The sequence below is a fragment of the Caretta caretta genome, chromosome 8, assembly GCF_965140235.1.
Source record: "Caretta caretta isolate rCarCar2 chromosome 8, rCarCar1.hap1, whole genome shotgun sequence".
NCBI lineage: Eukaryota > Metazoa > Chordata > Testudines > Cheloniidae > Caretta > Caretta caretta.
Window position 1 is genome coordinate 76,020,845 of NC_134213.1, and position 18,580 is coordinate 76,039,424.

The 18,580-nt window shown below is 41.9% G+C and overlaps 1 protein-coding gene across 6 annotated transcripts in view; it reads left to right on the forward strand.

Annotated features, from left to right (window-relative positions):
- The window catches only part of TGFBR3 (transforming growth factor beta receptor 3), a 180,595-nt gene that overhangs the window by 107,728 nt on the left and 54,287 nt on the right, over nucleotides 1–18,580 (forward strand). For all 6 annotated transcript variants that reach the window (XM_048861633.2, XM_048861631.2, XM_048861630.2 and 3 more), the window contains one exon: nucleotides 5,348–5,485. In XM_048861633.2, the coding sequence (XP_048717590.1) occupies nucleotides 5,348–5,485 (138 nt within the window). The remainder of the gene's footprint in view (nucleotides 1–5,347; nucleotides 5,486–18,580) is intronic.

The window sequence follows — 18,580 nt, forward strand, 5'->3', positions numbered from 1 at the left end:
TTATTTCCATTGAGTCTGGGTCTAAGAGGCTTCCAGGCCTACGTTTCAGATAAGTTTTGTTTTGTTTGTTTTTGTTTGGAGAGGATAACAATGCAAAATTGTGCTGGTTTTGTGTTTCGTTAGAGAATTTTCACAAAAAGACAGATTTTACTTGTGAAAAATTCCTTTTCAATTGTAACTTTCTGTGACTTTTCCCAAGGACCAGCGTGCACTTTTCTTTTGGGAATGTGGGAAGACTGACATATAGTTTAACTCCTCCCCATCCCCTCAGCCCAGCTAGGAGCCACAAGACGGTTGCAAAGAGGGCAGTGTTGTGTCTATATGGCAGGTGGGCCCATGTGCTGAAGCCTGTGGGGAAAAGCCAGATTCAGCAATGATGATTAAAAAAAACTAAAGAGTGAAATAGTCAAAACCTACTGGAATAACAACCAAGAATTCTTATGGCACGTCCAGTTAGGGTAATCCCTCTGACTTTCCAGCTTCAGCAATATGTTTCTTTTTTTTTTTTTTTCTTTGTCTCTCACAACTTTGCTGACAAGCAAAAATCTTCAGAAAGTCTAAGATGGAGTCAAACTTTGTACTTCATTATGTGGACTCTAGTTATTAGTTTTGAACACAGTTGTTTCAGATCAGTTTAAATATAGATAATGATGTAGCTTCATTTTCTTATTACCCAATGGACCTGTACCAGGTGCTGCAGAGATGGAATTTGCTGGGTCTATTAGTAAAACTTGACAAATGCTTCTTTTGTCATAGACTTGACTTCTGTGGTTTAAAAAACAAAACAGCAAATCCCAGAGGTTCTAAAGAGTAAGAATTCTTACTAATTCTCTGCAGTAGAAAGACATTCAACAATCAAGTATTTTGCATTCAACAGTGTATATTGTGTTATGAGTTCTAAATAGAAATTCCCTATTAAAATCAGCTGGGAATACTTCTTGTAAAAAAAACAGGACAATGTGGGCTAATAAATTAATATTATTTTCTAATCACGGGCATTCAAGTACCTGTTTCTTAATTTTTCTATATAGAGGGTTTTTTGAGGTATTCTCTTAATTTTTTAAAAAGTCATGGAGGACTTATAATTATGATTTATTACCTTACTTGGTAGGAAAGGGGTATATTAGAGTCAACAGGGTCCAGAAAGAATCAGCTGTCATTAATGGGTGGAAACGGCATCAAGAATAGGGTTCCCAGGCATCCGGGTTTTGACCAGAATACCCAGTCAAAAAGGAACACCGTTGACTGGGACACTAAGGGCTTGTCTACACTGGCAATTTACAGTGCTGCAACTTTCTCGCTCGGGGGTGTGAAAAAACACCCCCCTGAGTGCAGCAAGTTTCAGCGCCATAAAGTGCCAGTGTAGACAGTGCACCAGCGCTGGGAGCCACACCCCTCAGGGAAGTGGGGTTTTTTTAGAGTGCTGGGAGAGCGCTTTAATGTTGCCAGTGAAGACGTGCCCTAAAAGTCTGGTCAGTGGTGCAGCGGGGCTAAGGCAGACTCCCTGCGTGCCCTGGCTCTGCGTGGCTCCCAGAAGCAGCCAGCGTGTTTGGCTCCTAGGCTCGGGGTGGCCACGGGGTCACCGCACGCTGCCCCCGCTCTGAGCGCTCCCATTGGCTGGGAACTGCAGCAGCGCCTGTGGGTGCGGGCAGCACACAGAGCCCCCGGCCCCTCCGCCTCAGAGCCAGAGGGATCTGCTAGCCACTCCCAGGAGCTGCCTAAGGTAAGCATGGCCTGGAGCCCACACCCCATATCCCCGCCCATTCCCCAATCCGCAGCCCCAGGTCAGAACCTCCTTCTCACACACTAACTCCCTCCCAAAGCCTGCACCCCAACTCCCTGCCCCAGCCCTGAGCCCCCTCCTGTACTCAAATTCCCTCCTGGAGCCTGCATCCCACACATCAACCCCCTGTCCCAGCCCCTTCCTGCACCCTATACGCCTCAGCCCCAGGCCAGAGCCCCTTCCTGTACCCCAAACCCCTCATCCCCTGCCCTACCTCAGAGCCCACGCCCCCTCCTGCACTCCAAACCCCTCAGCCCCAACCCGGAGCCCCTCCTACACCCCCAAACCCCTCATCCCTGGCCTTACCCCAGAGCCTGCACCCTCAGCCGGAGCCCTTACCCCATCCCGCACACCAACCCCCTGGCCCAGCCAGGGCCATCCTTAGGATTTATGGGGCCCTATGCAGTATTATTAAACTGGTGCCCCTATGTCCGACGCCAGCATGTGTATTTTAGATAAGGGTGGTCTTTTGAAGGATTTATTTAAAAAAATATATTTCTGAAGATCCAAGCATTTAAGGCTAAAGATGAATATTCAGATTGTGCATCTAAAAATCTATGCAAGGATTTTTTAGAGATATGATTTTATAATCTTCAGCAACACACTAATGGAATATTTTTAAAGCATGTTTAATGCAAAATCAAATTTAAATTTAAATGCTAAATTTTAATGTTTAACTAACATGTTCTGAGTAAATATTACCATAATGCACAACTGTTTTTGTCAGTAAATTCAGAAACTGACAAATGCCTATTAAATGGCTTCATTACCACTTGAATGGCTCTTTAACAGTTTCAATGTTGTGCTAATAAGTCTGGCAGACTGGAAGGCTTTTTCACTTTTAAGTATCTGATCCCCTCCTGAGGAAGACTCACCAGGCTGCAGCAGCCAGCTGAGGTGGGAGCCTACAGGAAGGGTCAGAACAGGTATAGGAAGAGGCGGGAGGGAAGACATTAGGACCCAGGGGTGCCCCAAATTATCGGGTGCCCTACGCAGCCACATATGCTGCTGACATGGGTGTGAGATGGCAGGTGCATACACTTTCCAGTAGTAAATATAACTTTCTTTTCTCTCCTTCTTCGTGTAAATGATACTCTTCTCCTCTTTCTCCCCCCGTGCCCAAAGGTCCAGATAAATCACTAATGATTAATAAATGCAAAGTAATGCACATTGGAAAACGTAATTCCAACTATACATATAAAATAATGGGGTCTAAATTAGCAGTTACCCCTCAAAAAAGAAATCTTGGAGTCATTGTGGATAGTTCTCTGAAAACATCCACTCAGTGTACAGCGGCAGTCAAAAAAGCGAACAGAATCTTGGGTTTCATTAAGAAAGGGATAGATAATAAGACAGAAAATATCATACTGCCTCTATATAAATCCATGGTATGCCCACATCTTGAATACTGCGTGCAGATGTGGTAACCCCATCTCAAAAAAGATATATTGGACTTGGAAAAGGTTCAGAAAAGACCAACAAAAATGATTAGGGGTATGGAACGGTTTCCGTATGAGGAGAGATTAATAAGACTGGGACTTGTCAGCTTAGAAAAGAGACGACTGAGGGTGGGAATATGATTGAGGTCCATAAAATCATGACTGGCGTGGAGAAAGTAAATAAGGAAGTGTTATTTGCTCCTTCTCAGAACACAAGAACTAGGGGTCACCAAATGAAATTAATAGGCAGCAAGTTTAAAACAAACAAAAGGAAGTATGTCTTCACACAATGTACAGTCAACCTGTGGAACTCTTTTCCAGAGGATGTTGGGAAGGCCAAGACTATAACAGGGTTCAAAAAAGAACTAGATAAGTTCATGGATAGGTCCATCAATTTCTATTAGCCAGGTTGGGCAGGGATGGTGTCCCTAACCTTTGTTTGCCAGAAGCTGGGAATGGGCGACAGGGAATGGATCACTTGATGATTACCTGTTCATTCCCTCTGAGGCACCTGGCATTGGCCATTGTTGGAAGACAGGATACTGGGCTAGATGGACTTTGGTCTGACCCAGTATGGCAGTTCTTATGTTATGTGTGGTTTGGTTTGGTTTAACCCAAAATAACAAATTCTCCAAAGTTCTCTTCCCTGGGTGTCCCCTTTTGGCTGCTCTCCACTCAATGCCAACAACGAGGTTTATCCTTTTCTTTGTCTCCTGCAGACTGAGTTGCTGGCCACGCTTGCAACTCTCATCTTGCCCTTTGAATGTGAGCGTGATCAAAGGGGAGGATTTCATCTCCTCCTCAGTCGTTGGGTGGATATCTTCACTCTCCAAGCAAGATGAATATGTTGTGCTCCCCCAGCCAGCTACCTTAGTGGCAGAAGGTCTTTCGCTGTCTTTGCAGCACATCCTGTTGCTCTAAAGAAAGCAGAAGGCACTACAGATTTATCAGTGACCTGTGGGCATTGCTGGCTTGGGGAGAAGAGGAGGCAACTGGTGATCCGTGTGGCAAAGGCTTGTGGGATATAGTGGTAGAGCATGGTCTATTGGCTGGAGAACCCTACCTATATAGAACCTTAGTTTGATAGACTGTACCAAGAGCCATTATAAACAATGAACCTTTATTGCAGCAGTGTAGCTGATTTGATTACTCTTTGTGATATTCCGAATACTAGCTAGTCTCAAACTTCTTCATAGTGTGAATCACACAAATAGTCTCTTAGGCACTCCACTCCCATTAATCTTTATGTGGAACACCTCCCCTCCCGTTGGTGGCCATGTGGGTCATCTAACTTTCCTTTCATTGTCTTGTGGGACCACCTTTACGGAGGCAGCAATCCCCTACTGCTGTTGATATTCTCCCTAGAAAGAATAGAGCACTGGCTTTGTTCCTAGCCTGTTGATCACAGATGATTCTTTCTGTTCCTTTGTTCCCTGCAGGTCTAAGGAAATACAGGGGCTTGGTTATAAAGCCCATTATTTTGTACTGTAAAGTCCTGTTTATCATACCTTTTTCCACATGGCCCTTTCAGAAATTCTACTAATTTTCTTCTTATGTATTCCTTTGTAGGCCTAGATTTCTGCTGGAATCCCTTCTCTAGGAAAGTCAGGGCTGGTATAATGCTATCTTCTTGTGTTACTGGACTTGTTGTTCCTCTTGTGTGTGTTTTTTGTTTTTGTTTGGTGGTTGTTGTTGTTTTTTGTATTTTCCAGGTGTGATTTCAGTCCCATCAGTATCAGCAGGTTCAGGCCTCTTGCTAGACAACCTCTGCAGTCTTTCATTTAGAGATCAGAAATCTGAGCTCCCCATGCAGGTTGCAGTTCTTTTGGTTTATCTCTGTGTTCTCTAACCCTCAGCTTTAGTGGTTTGACCTTCTGCCCACACTATTTTTGATCAGATTTTGCCAAGGTTTTCTTAAATACTTTTGCAGCATCTTCAGAACATAAATGTCAGCACAGACTGACAGTTTGGGAAGGGCTAATCCATCAGTCCTGGGTCAGAAGGTCTGAATTCTAGAAACTTTAATGTATGTAAAGATGACCTGTTACTCAATCAGAGTTTTATCTTTCATTTTGTTTTGAACAGTTAGAGGGAAATAGTCACATCTTTTTCTGTTGCTCTGCAGGTCACGTTACATTTGAATCCCATTTCCTCAGTGCACATTCACCATAAGCCCCTGGTGTTCCTACTGAACTCTCCTCAGCCCCTGACCTGGAAGCTAAAAACAGAAAGATTGGCATCTGGAGTCCGAAGATTTTTCTTCGTAAGTATACCAAGTCCCCTGCTGCTCTGTAACACAACACGTGGAGTGAATAGTATTCATTTTGAAGGATTTTAAGCGTATCTTTAAAAAACTTAACAGAAGATCAAGTTTCAGTGTGAGACTCTGGGGAGCAATTAGGTGGCATGGGAAAGCAGTTTGGGAAAGTGCCCAATTACTTGTTATGTGAATTTTAAAAAAATAACTGGTTTTGTGGAATCTACCTATTGTGTGATTATTAACTCTAGCAGTACTTCTAGTTTGAGAAGTTGTGTAGCCTAGGACATATCACCTGTCCTGATTAGAAGTCTTGAATGCACTATAATGCTAAAAACATCAGAGCAATAGGAAATCTTACAAGTAGCTGCTAACTGTGTGGTCTGTCACCAAAATACAAATACGTATAAGCTGAGCTTCTCGTGTGTACAATGCAAAGTTTATTTCTTACATGAGGTTTTGTTGCACTGCTAGGAAGGACCAAACGAAATCTAAAATGAAGCCATTAGTGTTTCTCAAAAGGCTGGAGCACTGCTTATATGGCAAGCTCCAAATGCTACCTTCTGTTTGTAAATCATGTTCTTTCAGTTTGCCAGGACATTCAAGTTTCCTATTTGTAGTGAAACAGACTGGTGGTTTGGATTAGATTTTTAGCATATGACATAATGTCTAAGGATGAGTCTTCTCTATTAGAATTGCAGCTTTATTATTTTCAATCATAATCTCAGAAGTAAACATTATTATTTATAGCTGCAGGATATCCATCTGGGGCTTAATTTTGCTTTTAAGGCACAGCTGGCAATGGTGGACAGTACAGTGGTGCACTGCCCAGTGAGAGCTTCTGGAGTCATTGTGCCTCAGGTAAAATGCCACCAGGAGTGCAAAGTGAAGAGGATGCACTGTGTACTGCCCCTGCAGCTGGCCAGCTGCGGTGGTAGACTCCAGTAACCCTAGTATTCAGTGGAATGCAAGGGCTGCTATTTTCCTCAAGCCCTGTTGAAGAGAAGAGGGGGGGGTTTGAGCCCTTAATGTTTTAAACTTTGAAGGACCTGATCCTGCTTCTAGTTAAGTTTGTCAAAATTCAGATTGGCTTCAGTAGGAGCAGGATTGAGCTCTATCCTGTGCATCTTTATGGCTAATTTCAGATACACTCAAAATAGCATGTAAAGTAGCAACCCATTGTCTCCATTTCGACCCAGCCCATCCTGGACAATGTTCTCAAAGAATGTCCACTTCATGGCACCAAAAAAGTGGTGCACAGTAGGCTGTGCAGAGCATGACCCTCCCTTTCCATATTCACATGTGGGACGGCAGCAAATTAGTTACCAGTGTTGACATTTAAAGGATCATCACTAAGCATCTGCACTAATTTAGTCACTGGGATGAATAGCAGGTGCTCTGTAGATGCAGTTAGGAATCACTGCATCGGTTTATGCCTGCTTCCCATGTGTAAGGTGTTCTCCATAACCATGAGGAATAGAGGTTTGGGGTTGTTTTGTTTTGTTTTTTAATAGAGTGCTGCATCCAAAGGGTGCCATAGCACTGACTCAGCACGACCTGCTGCAGTTCGCGACCTGCAGTGCCTCCCAACCCAGCATTTCATTCTCTTCCTCTCCCTTCACTGTTCAGGCATGTCTTCACTGCAGTTAGCCTGGGTTCTTACCCAGATATTATACCTAACTCCCTGCCTGTCCACATACAAAAACCTCTCACCTCAGTTTAGTGATGCTTTAAACCTGGTCTAGCTGCCCTGACTCAGGGTGTGAGGTAGAGGTTGGGTTCTGCTTTCACTTGGGCTGGGAACCCAACCACTTTGCAGTGAGGATGTAGACTAAATCACGGGAGTTCTGTCAGTCCTCCAGTACCTTTCCACAATTCTCACTCTGTGCCAAGAAGGACAGTCAAGTTCGCGCACAATTCGCTGGGAAAGAATCAGAGCAGCTCAGCTTACAGCGGCACACAGAACCACAGACTGTGCTCCTCAGAAGTCCAAGTGCCGCATATGGGGGAGCGCAGCACCAGTGAAGACACAGTAACTTGGGTTATGGCTTCATAGGGTGGCTAGGCTAACCCCAGTGCTCATCATCCAGGCTAAATCTGCAGTGAAGACATACATACCCTAGAGGCTTCCACTCTTCCCTCTCTGGCCTGCAGGGTTTGGAAGCACTTTGGGTGATCCTTATTTCAAAGTGAACCATGGAACAGACATACACAATATTTCTAACCTAGGAAGTGAAAGGCACCCTTCCTTCTTGCCACAACATCTAGCAAAGTTTGACACAGTTCTAGCTCAAGGTTCCGTTAGGTGTAGAATGAAGGATATGTTACCTGGCCCTCTTTGTGTTAAAATATTTTGGCTTATCCATGCACCACTTCAGCTTTATCTCTGTTGTTCACTTCTCTTGAACTTTTGGTCAAGGTGGAAAACAGATTATTCTGAATCTTAATTACTAATGTGTTCTTTCCTAGCAGGTTTCAAATTTAAATAAATTCCTTATTTTATTTCCACAAATTATATGTTCAAAGCAGAAATGTAAGTCACACATTCTGCTGCAGTATCATAACTATTGTGTCTGTCTCTATGGAAGCATTTCCCTGGGGTAATTGCTGACTTTCTAGCTTTTCTTTCAAGCATTTCACAAAACAAATAGATATACTTTTTTTACCCCAATTGTGTTTTAATGCAATCTGCAGTTTCTTTAGAGGTTAATCCCCAACCAGTAAGGAAAATGAAGACATGAAAAGATGTTCAGCTGGCTAGTTTATGGACTTGAACTGACTAAAAGAACAGCAAACCTAGCACCCAAGCTAAACACTTTAGTTAAAAGGCCCCTGTACTACAGAGGATGATAATAGTAATAGCACATAACGTAGTCCTTTGCACGCACTTTACAAAGGTTATCAGCTTTATTAGCCCCAATTTACAGATGGGGAAAGTAAGGCACAGTGAAGGTAAATGACTCATCCAAGGTTATGTTGTGAGTCAGTGCAACAGCCAGGATCAGACCTCTTTCTCTTTGTTACCACTGTGGTGCTCTGACCATTGTATAGTGCTGCCTCCTAGTCTGTGGAATATTGTATTCAATTTTTCATTGGAACTAATTTGTTCAAGGAATGTAACAGAAGACAGCACAGAGTTGCCGTTTTAAGATAGAACCACTTTGGAATGGAGATGGGCTCAAGCTACAAAGATCAGATCAGGACTTTCCCAGAATTCAGGAGAATTCGATCCATTGTAGCCCATTACACAGACAAGGGCCAGTATTTGAATCTGAACTTTCTAACAATATGCTTAGAGTTGGGATTTTGTATCATGCCTGACTCTGTTTTGGGAGGAAATTTGAACTATGAAAAGAATCCATTGTTTTAGTATAATTTTAAATGTAATTAAGAAGCATAAATATCTAGAAATCTTCCTGCAAGATACTTTAAGGTAGAAAAATGTAAAAAGCATTTCTGAATGGTTTGGTGCACATGGAAAAAAATTAAAATACTTTTTTTTTTTTTTACCTTGTTATACACATAGTTTAATTCAGGGAAAAGTGACTTGGGTAAAGTGTCTATTCATAAATATAATGTGAGTGGCTCACAGTTTAGCCATTTCTTTACAAGAAGTTCCTGTTTATCAGTTAAGCCAAACTGGACCAAAATATTACTAAAATCCTGTAGAAAACTGCTAAACAACAAAAGATCTACTATGATTTACATTTGAAGTAGGGTATACTGCATCCTCTTTAGAGTGCTATGCACTTGAGCCATGCCTCTTACATTGTTAACTTCAGTTTGCTTTAACATAATCTTCTATACAATGTGAGTTGAAGTGAGATAATGCTTCTAAGCCCTGGTCTACACTGGGACTTTAGGTCGAATTTAGCAGCTTTAAATCGATGTAAACCTGCACCTGTCCACACGATGAAGCCCTTTATTTCAAGTTAAAGGGCTCTTAAAATTGATTTCCTTATTCCACCCCTGACAAGTGGATTAGCGCTTAAATCGGCCTTGCCGGGTCGAATTTGGGGTACTGTGGACACAATTCGACGGTATTGGCCTCCGGGAGCTATCCCAGAGTGCTCCATTGTGACTGCTCTGGACAGCACTCTCAACTCAGATGCACGATTGTCTGCCGTTGCTCTGACGCAGGGAGGGGCGACTGACGACACGGCTTACAGGGTTGGCTTACAGGGAGCTAAAATCATCAAAGGAGGTGGCTTTACATCAAGGAGTATTTCAGGCAGGACTTCACGGAGGGTTCCAATAAGAAATGATGCACCTAAGTTATTGTTCTTATAGGAACAAGGAGGTTAGTCTGGCCTCTGATTGATACATGGCTAGATTTACCTCGCTGCACCTTCTCTGTGAGTGACTGCAGTGTGACCTAGAGGAATGAGTCCCCTAGACGGGGGGTGGGGGGGGAAGTGTTTGCATTTGAGTACAAAACAAATCTGGGTCTATTCCTTGTTTTGATACACTCCAGCTATCTTTTACATCTTTGGCTGGCAGTAGACGGTGCAGAAGGACTGCATGCCATCCACATCTCATGGCTGCTCGGCAGAAGATGGTACAATAGGACTGCTAGCCATCCTCATCTCTTGCCTGCCCGGCAGAAGATGATGCAATAGGACTGCTAGCAATCCGTATCACCTGCCTACTCACCAAAAGATGGTTCAATAGGACTGACAGCAGGACTAAAGAGAATGACTTGATCAAGTCACTCCAAATTTAGTCCCTACGCCCATGTCTGCCAAGGCACTCCTGATCGACCTCACACACGCGACCAGGAGCACCTCGGACATGACGATGACGGCTACCAGTCCTATTGCACCGTCTGCTGCCACAAGACAATGGGTTGCTGCTGCTGTGTAGCAATGCAGTACCGCGTCTGCCAGCACCCAGGAGACATACGATGACAGTGAGCTGAGCGGGCTCCATGCTTGCGTCTGCACAGGTAACTCAGGAAAAAAGGCGCAAAACGATTGTCTGCCCTTGCTTTCACGGAGGGAGGGAAGGAACGGGGGCCTGACAATATGTACCCAGAACCACCCACGACAATGTTTTAGCCCCATCAGGCATTGGGATCTCAACCCAGAATTCCAATGGGCAGTGGAGACTGCGGGAACTGTGGGATAGCTACCCACAGTGCAACGCTCTGGAAGTCTACTCTAGCCTCAGTACTGTGGAAGCACTCTGCCGAGTTAATGCACTTAGAGCATTTTCTGTGGGGACACACACACTCGAATATATAAAACCGATTTCTAAAAAACCGACTTCTATAAATTCAACCTAATTTCGTAGTGTAGACATACCCATAGAGTTGTAGTGTTATAAATAGGAAAATAGTGTTGTACTATGAACAGGGCACTGGACTGAGAGTAAGAAGTTTCCCACTCATCCAGTGATTTATTGTGTAATCTTCCTCAAGTCACCTCATCTCTTTCTGCCTCATTCCCCCATCTGTAAATTTAGGATTCTATTACTTACCGACCTTGACAAAATGTGTTGGGATCTTGGATAGAAAGTTGCATTTAAGAGCTAAATATTATTATTCTATCAGTATATTATTATATTATATTGTATCCATAAAAAAATATGGTCATTTAGATGCAAATTTTGGACCCACTCTCTGCATTGTCTTGGACATCACTGAGATTCAACTGCTGGCATCTAGCAAACAGTAGCAACTCACAACCTGGGCAACACTGTTGAAATGAATGGAGTTACATGGTAAACAAGTCACAGGAAAATTTAGCCCAGTGGTGTCCTCATTGTAACGAGAAAGATGGGATCAGTAACTCATAAGAGGTGAAGTCAACATAAATACTGTAATCCCCGTCCTCAAAAGTGACCCAATAAGGATTGCAGTATTGTAGTCTCTGTACATAGTGCTGTACAAAAGGTTAAATGGGCTAATTTAATCTTACTCCCACTGTTTTAGTTTGTTTTTACTACACTATTTCTTAGTAATAATTTCTTTTGTATTTTTTTTTCAAAAAGTATTTTGAAGGGTGAGATTGCTGCTGGGGCCTGGTTTCTGCTGACAGTGTGCTCTGTCTGAAGCTGTGCTGGCTACCTAGGAAACAGCAGCATGATCAAGAATATTGAAGTTGTGGGCAGTGAGTCAAATGATGAATTTCTGTATATGAGTCACAAAAAAGTGAATGCATGATGACTAAATGGTTTTATTTATTTTTTATTTGCATGGTGAACAAAATTGCACTGAACAGTAGGTAGACTTTATTTTCAAACGCTTGGTTAGGACATGAGTTCTGCACTGCACTAACTGGTTAATTTAGTAGCAGTGGGGAAATAGTTGAGATTTGTATGAGAAGAAAAATCTTAACTGATTTGCTTTATTTATTCCAAAAGTAGATTTATGGGTATTAGGTATTTTGAAGTCCTCTGATGCATTGCAACAAGGGTTGCATTGTAGAATGGGTGCACTCACTTTACTCTGGAGATGCAAGTTAAAATCCTCAATTAGGTCACAGGATGAAATGTATTTGGTCCTGACTGGATATTTTTACACATCATAGAAACACCATACAGTTTGGCAGCTCTCTGCTCAAGAGACTCTGGATCAGACTATCAGGATTCTATAGGTCAGAATTGAGTATTGCAATTGATATAACTAGATTCTGATGCCTGAAAATTTATAAAAACAGCTCCCAAAACCTGTAGAAAACATCTTGCTCGGGGGTGAAGGGGAGGCTTGCAAAAAAACCAACCAAACAAAAACACCATGCAGAAGACAGGTTTCAGAGTGGTAGCCGTGTTAGTCTGTATCAGCAAAAACAACGAGGAGTCCTTGTGGCACCTTAGAGACTAACACATTTATTTGAGCATAAGCTTTTGTGGGCTAGAACCCACTTCATCAGATGCATGGAGTGGAAAATACAGTAGCAGGTATATATACAGAGTACATGAAAAGATGGGAGTTGCCTTACCAAGTGGGGAGTCAGTCTAATGAGACAATTCAGTTGGAATCCATGTTTGAAGTTTTTTTGGTTCACGAATTGTCACTTTTAAGTCTGTTATTGAGTGACCAGGGAGATTGAAGTGTTCTCCTACTGATTTTTGAATGTTACAATTCCGGATGTCAGATTTGTTCTTTTGCGTAGAGACTGTCCGGTTTGGCCAATGTACATGGCAGAGGGGCATTGCTGGCACAGGATGGCATATATATCACATTGGTAGATGTGCAGGTGAATGAGCCCCTGATGGTGTGGCTGATGTGGTTAGGTCCTATGATGGTGTCCTTTGAATAGATATGCAGACAGATTTGGCACTGGGGTTTGTTGCAGGGTTTGGTTTCTGGGTTAGTGTTTTTGTTGTGTGGTATGTAGTTGCTGGTGAGTATTTGCTTCAGGTTGTGGGGCTGTCTGTAAGCGAGGACTGGCCTGTCTCCCAAGGTCTGTGAGAATAAGGGATCGTCCTTCTGGATAGGTTGTAGATCCTTGATGATGCGCTGGAGAGGTTTTAGTTGGGGGCTATAGGTGACGGCTAATGGCGTTCTGTTACTTTCTTTGTTGGGTCTGTCCTGTAGTAGGTGACTTCTGGGTACCCTTCTGGCTCTCAGTCTGTTTCTTCACTTCACCAAGTGGATATTGTAGTTTTAAGAACACTTGATAGAGATCCTGTAGGTGTTTGTCTGAGGGATTGGAGCAAAGGTGGTTGTATCTTAGAGCGTGGCTGTAGACAATGGATCATGTGATGTGGTCTGGATGAAAGCTGTAGGCATGTAGGTAAGCATGTAGGTCAGTAGATTTCCGGTATAGGGTGGTGTTTATGTGACCATCGCTTATTAGCACTGTAGTGTCTAGGAAGTGGATCCCTTGTGTGGACTGATCCAGGCTGAGGTTGATGGTGGGAATTGTTGAAATCCTGGTGGAATTCCTCAAGGGCCTCCTTCCCATGGGTCCAGACAATGAAGATGTCATCAATGTAGCGCAAGTAGAGTAGGGGCGTTAGGGGACGAGAGCTGAAGAAACATTGTTCTAAGTCAGCCATAAAAGTATTGGCATACTGTGGGGCCATGCGGGTACCCCTAGCAGTCCCGCTGACTTGAAGGTATAAACACCTTTGCTAGGAAAGTGAAACATCTTAGTGCAGAAATGAGAATTAAATTGCCATAGAAAATTTATACTCAGTCCTTTGTGACTTTCTGGCAGAAATCATCATTTGTAATTATTTATAACTGTTTATGAAGAACCTGATCCTACAACCCTTACTTTGAAGGGTACGTACTTAAGTAATCCTAGTGAGTAACGGATATGAGCCCTGAAAGCACTTATACAAATGAGTAACTTTACTCATGTGAACAACCCTAATGACTTTAAAGGGATTACTCATGTCAGTAAAGTTAGTAAAATGGAGTCTGGGGGAAGGTGGAACAAGTTAAAAAAAATAACAAATAACTGTATTATATCTGTAGGCTTGACATTTTAAAAAAAAACTTATAGTAGTGAAAAAAATTAATTCCAGAATAAAGCTTAGTAATTAAAAAACATTTATGAATTTTTGAAGGGGAAGGAGGGAAGCTGTGTACTCATTATTTCTGCCAAAAGTTGGTTTACTCTCTTTACTTGACAAAAAAATATGGCTCAAATATTTTGGGTCTCTGCCACCAAACCACAGGCAGTTGTATGGTTTGCACTATATTTTGGATGATTGACAAAACTCACTGAAAAACAAGTGCTATTTGTTTTCCTGTGCCTAGTATTTAACGGGAAATCAGGAGGCTAAATTTGCAATCACTTGTTAAACAGCTGCAGATGTAAGCAAAGTGCTCTGCTAGAAGAAGAGTGAGATAGGATAGGAAATACATAACTAGTGATAAAATGTGTATAAATAGTGACCTTTCATGACTGCAAGAGAATGCAGCTGATTTTCAGTGTCGGGAAATTGTGCTTAGAATAATTTAAAAGGACATTTACAATTTATATTGGATTGAGAGGTTTTTTTAAATCTCCATTGTTTTTCCACTCAGAAGCCTGAAAATAATTCCCCATCCTTCCAGTTTTTTACCCTTTTCTACTTGGCAAATGTCTCCCACAGAAATATTTTGAAATAACTTCAGCATAATACACTGGTATAATTAAAAATAGTGTTCAGTGTACAGTAACTTCTGTAGAGCTTTATCATGCCAGAAAATTGCTCTGTGAACTTTGGCACATAGACAAATTCAGAATACTAAGTATTGTTTTTATCGGGGCTACAAAACTGGAATCTTTACTCTACTTTCATGCATATCAGGTGGAAGCTCAGGCCACTCATGCTGTTGCTTTTTTAAAGTTATGGGCAATAGATGAAGGATTTATGGGGTAAGGGTGATGGAAAATGATAGGTTAAATATATATTTAGAATCTGATGAACTATCCAAATCAGATCAAATTTTACAGTACAATAAATCAGATGTAAGCCTAAAACTCCACTAGTGTTTCTTTAAATAACTGGATTTTTCATTTTAAAATTGTTTCACAAAGGAATCCGAGAAAGGAGAGGCAGCAATTCGACTAAGCTACACAAACAAGCTACACAATTATGAGGTACATGACAAACATATCTGTGTATTACAGTGACATCCCAAAATATTGTTCTGAACTTTATAATATGTAAACACCTTTCAGCTATATTGTGTATCACTTTCTCTGGATTTGAGCCAGGCAGGAATCTTTGGAAACAGGGCCGGCTCTAGGCACCAGCAAACCAAGCATGTGCTTGGGGCGGTACATTTCAAGGGGTGGCATTCCGGCCACCCTTTTTTTTTCTGCTTGGGCAGTTGTGCTCTCAGAGCTTGGGGTGGCAAAAAACCTAGAGCCCTCCCTGTTTGGAAAAGCTGCTCTATGCTTCAGCATGAGTGTAACGAGGTTTTACCCTATCTAGCATCCTGCCTCAGTTTTCCTTCCAGGACTCTGCATCCAGCTGCTTTTGAGTCCAGTTACACTCGTTGGGATCAATTTATTAAAACAATATCGTCAAATGTCAGCTTAAATCAAAACATGGCTTTCTCCCACTCCAGTTACTTCAGCCTCTTGCTGGGCTCAACAGTTCTTTCCAAAACCTAGGTCCTGCTGCCTAGTATTTCTTCAAGCCTCTTCGGCTATAGCTCCTGCCTTATACTATATCCAGGCCTTTTCATATGGCTGGTGTGAAGAGCCCCTGCCTGTATCCCCTCACCACCTCTGTATCCCCTCAAGTCTCTGCCCTTCCTATGACTGGTCAAGCAGGCTCCCTCTTATAGGAAGTCCCACCCCGCAGCTAATGCCAGGTGACAGGAAGCCTGACTCTTAGGACCACCACTCCATATATGCATCCTTGGCCTGACACTAAGCCAAGACGTGAAGGTAAAGATGAGCAGCCATATTGGTACAAAGAGTGAAATGTGTTCCCAGATGGCAGTTTCGCCCACCTCCTTCTTCCAGTGAGAAACTAGAAGGGGTGGAGCTGGCATTCAGGGTTATCTTCCTCCCTTGTATCATCATGGCTCCTCCTCCTCTTCTCTTGCTTCAGTGACTAGGTTTACTGTGCCACAGGAAATTAGTGCTGTAGCCTGTGGAAGTTTGCAGAAGTGGGGAGAAGGCTTCTGCATCCCACTAACGGAGCCTAGTGATTAATGCAGAAATAACAAATCACTACAGTGTGTGTTAGTCCTCGATTTCAGTGGAAACCAGGCAGCTGTAATGACTTGCATGTCTATATCTTAGTTCTCGCCTTCTTTTCTTCCTACTAAATTGAAACGGATTCCTAGAAATATTCTGGTAGACTCTATCAGAAGCCTTTAACAGGCTTATTTAGTTTGTTGATCTTTATGTGCATTCAGTTGTGTAAGTTAAACATGTCCGTTTTGAATATTATTACGCATTCAGATAAATTAATGTGACATGTATGGCTAGCTATATATGATTAATATAGATAATCTCCCACGAAGATAGCTAACCTGTGGAGGCAGAAGGAACCACCTTGAATGTGTAAACTGTTTTCATTCACCAGTGGAATATTTATGAAGTTGTTTAAAATGGGGCATTCAAGTTAATATTGCCCCTGAGGCGCTATTACTTGCATAATAAGCACTCACTCATAAAATAAGTCAAGCACAAAAGGACCTTGGCAGCATTACAAGGACACATTTTCTGTAAGGCTGAATAGCTCTCTTAAGAGACATATACAGGATCTTCTTTAGAATCAGGGACATATGTTTTTTTTGTCTCTGGACAATCAAAGGAAATCCCTGTTGCAGTGCGAGTTCCCCTCTGTGACCAATATGCTGCTGCTGGATAGGAGTGTGCAGTAAGACAATATCTCTTCCTAAATAGTTTTTGTTTTCTGTAGAAATTCTCTCCAAGCCCCAAGAATGGATATTTTTTTGGGGCGTGGGGGTGGGGGAGAGAATGAGAATATTGCATGGAGAAAGGGATGTAGCTGTTCTCATTTACTTGAAAGGCAGAATAGCCCTTAGAAATACTTTCACTTCTGTGATTAGTAACTTCCCTCATCGGTATCTTTTGGGCCTGCACACTGTTTTCCAGACTTAGTGTGTCAAGTTTGAGAAATTCCCCTTCACTCCATCATCTGAGAATGTTCAGTGCATTCAAAAGGAGAAGAAATGGTGACAGCAGTACTGAGGGCATTAGAAATCACCACATCAAATGCAACAGCAAGAAAGAGTGTACGGGAATACTTTTTCCACCCCATGGCTATGAAGCCAGCAAATAAAGAAGGAGATGGAGTGAGAGGACAATAGCATGCCTGACACAGTGTGTTGCTAGCCAACCAATTGAGCTGTGTAGCACTCAGATAAACGTTATAAATATCTTTGATTGAATGATGGTACTTTTAATTTCAGTGCACCTACACGTCCTGGGTGCTTTAAGGAGTAAGGCTGCTTTCCGAGAGATTGGTTCTATAGGGTAAGTAGTTAATGTACAAAGGCAGGTGTTGAAACAAAGTGATGGTTGATTTTTTCTTTCTTTCTTTTGGAAGAGTTTGTTGAACCCAGTCCAAAAAAAATAATGTGGTTGGCTCACTTAACCTAGCCTTAAGTCCTTGTAGTAAAAATCCCAGCACTGGCAGACAAAGCAGAGTTCTGCTCTTCTTTTTCAAATCTGGTAGTGGGACCAAAATTTCATATGCAAACTTGTGCATGATTTTTTAAAAAGTGAATGAAAAGCTTAATATGTATTTAAAGATGTTTTATTAGCTATCTAACATCTACATTCTATAATATACCCTTACATTTGCTAATTGTTTTGCCTTCTGTCCTTCAGTTTGTTCCTACTTAGATCTTGTTGTCAGCTTCATTCCCACAGGAAGACATTTGTCATGCCAAAGAATATTGTAGAGTGTTTCAAAGTTTTAATTCGCAAACAAATAGAAAATCAAATGAATTCTGAGGAGGAAACCTATGCTGTTAACAGACATGGGATCAGTTGAAACATAAATGGAAAATAGAATGAAAAGTTCATTGCAATAAGCTACCACATATTAATATATTTTTCAGCTCAGTGTTCAAAAGTATCCTTTCTTCCTCTGCATAGAAAGTTCTCAGTCAATGTGTCTTTAAAATGAATCAGATAAGTAAATGTCAGAACAACATGCCTGCACTAAAATTTTATTTGAAATGATGTAATAACTTAGTCATTAATAGTAGATAACCATTTCCATCCAAAGATCCCAAAGTTTTTCTATTGTCAGATGAATTATGTTTCATGACACTCTAGTCTTTAAAGCTCATAGGCCTGATATTCATTTATAGTAAGGCACCTTCACTTGGCATTTTCAAGTGTTTAAATGACAATCAGGACCCACATTTCTTCAGTACTGTGTAGCATAACTGTGGTAATTCAGGGTTTATCTTATTGCTGATAGTGGGAAGTGCAGTGGTATACTGGTGTCCATTGACTTCTAGTGTAAAGTCATAGCTGATCAAGGCCCTGATCCTGCAAACATATATGTGCTTGACTATATGCACAAGAATTGTTCCATGGGACTAACTCACATATGTAAAGGTAGGAACGTGCATAAATATTTGTAGGGCCTAATTAATTACATTTTAGGGTATGTGTATGCTGCAGTGAACACACAGTGGCCCAGCAGGCTCGTACTTGG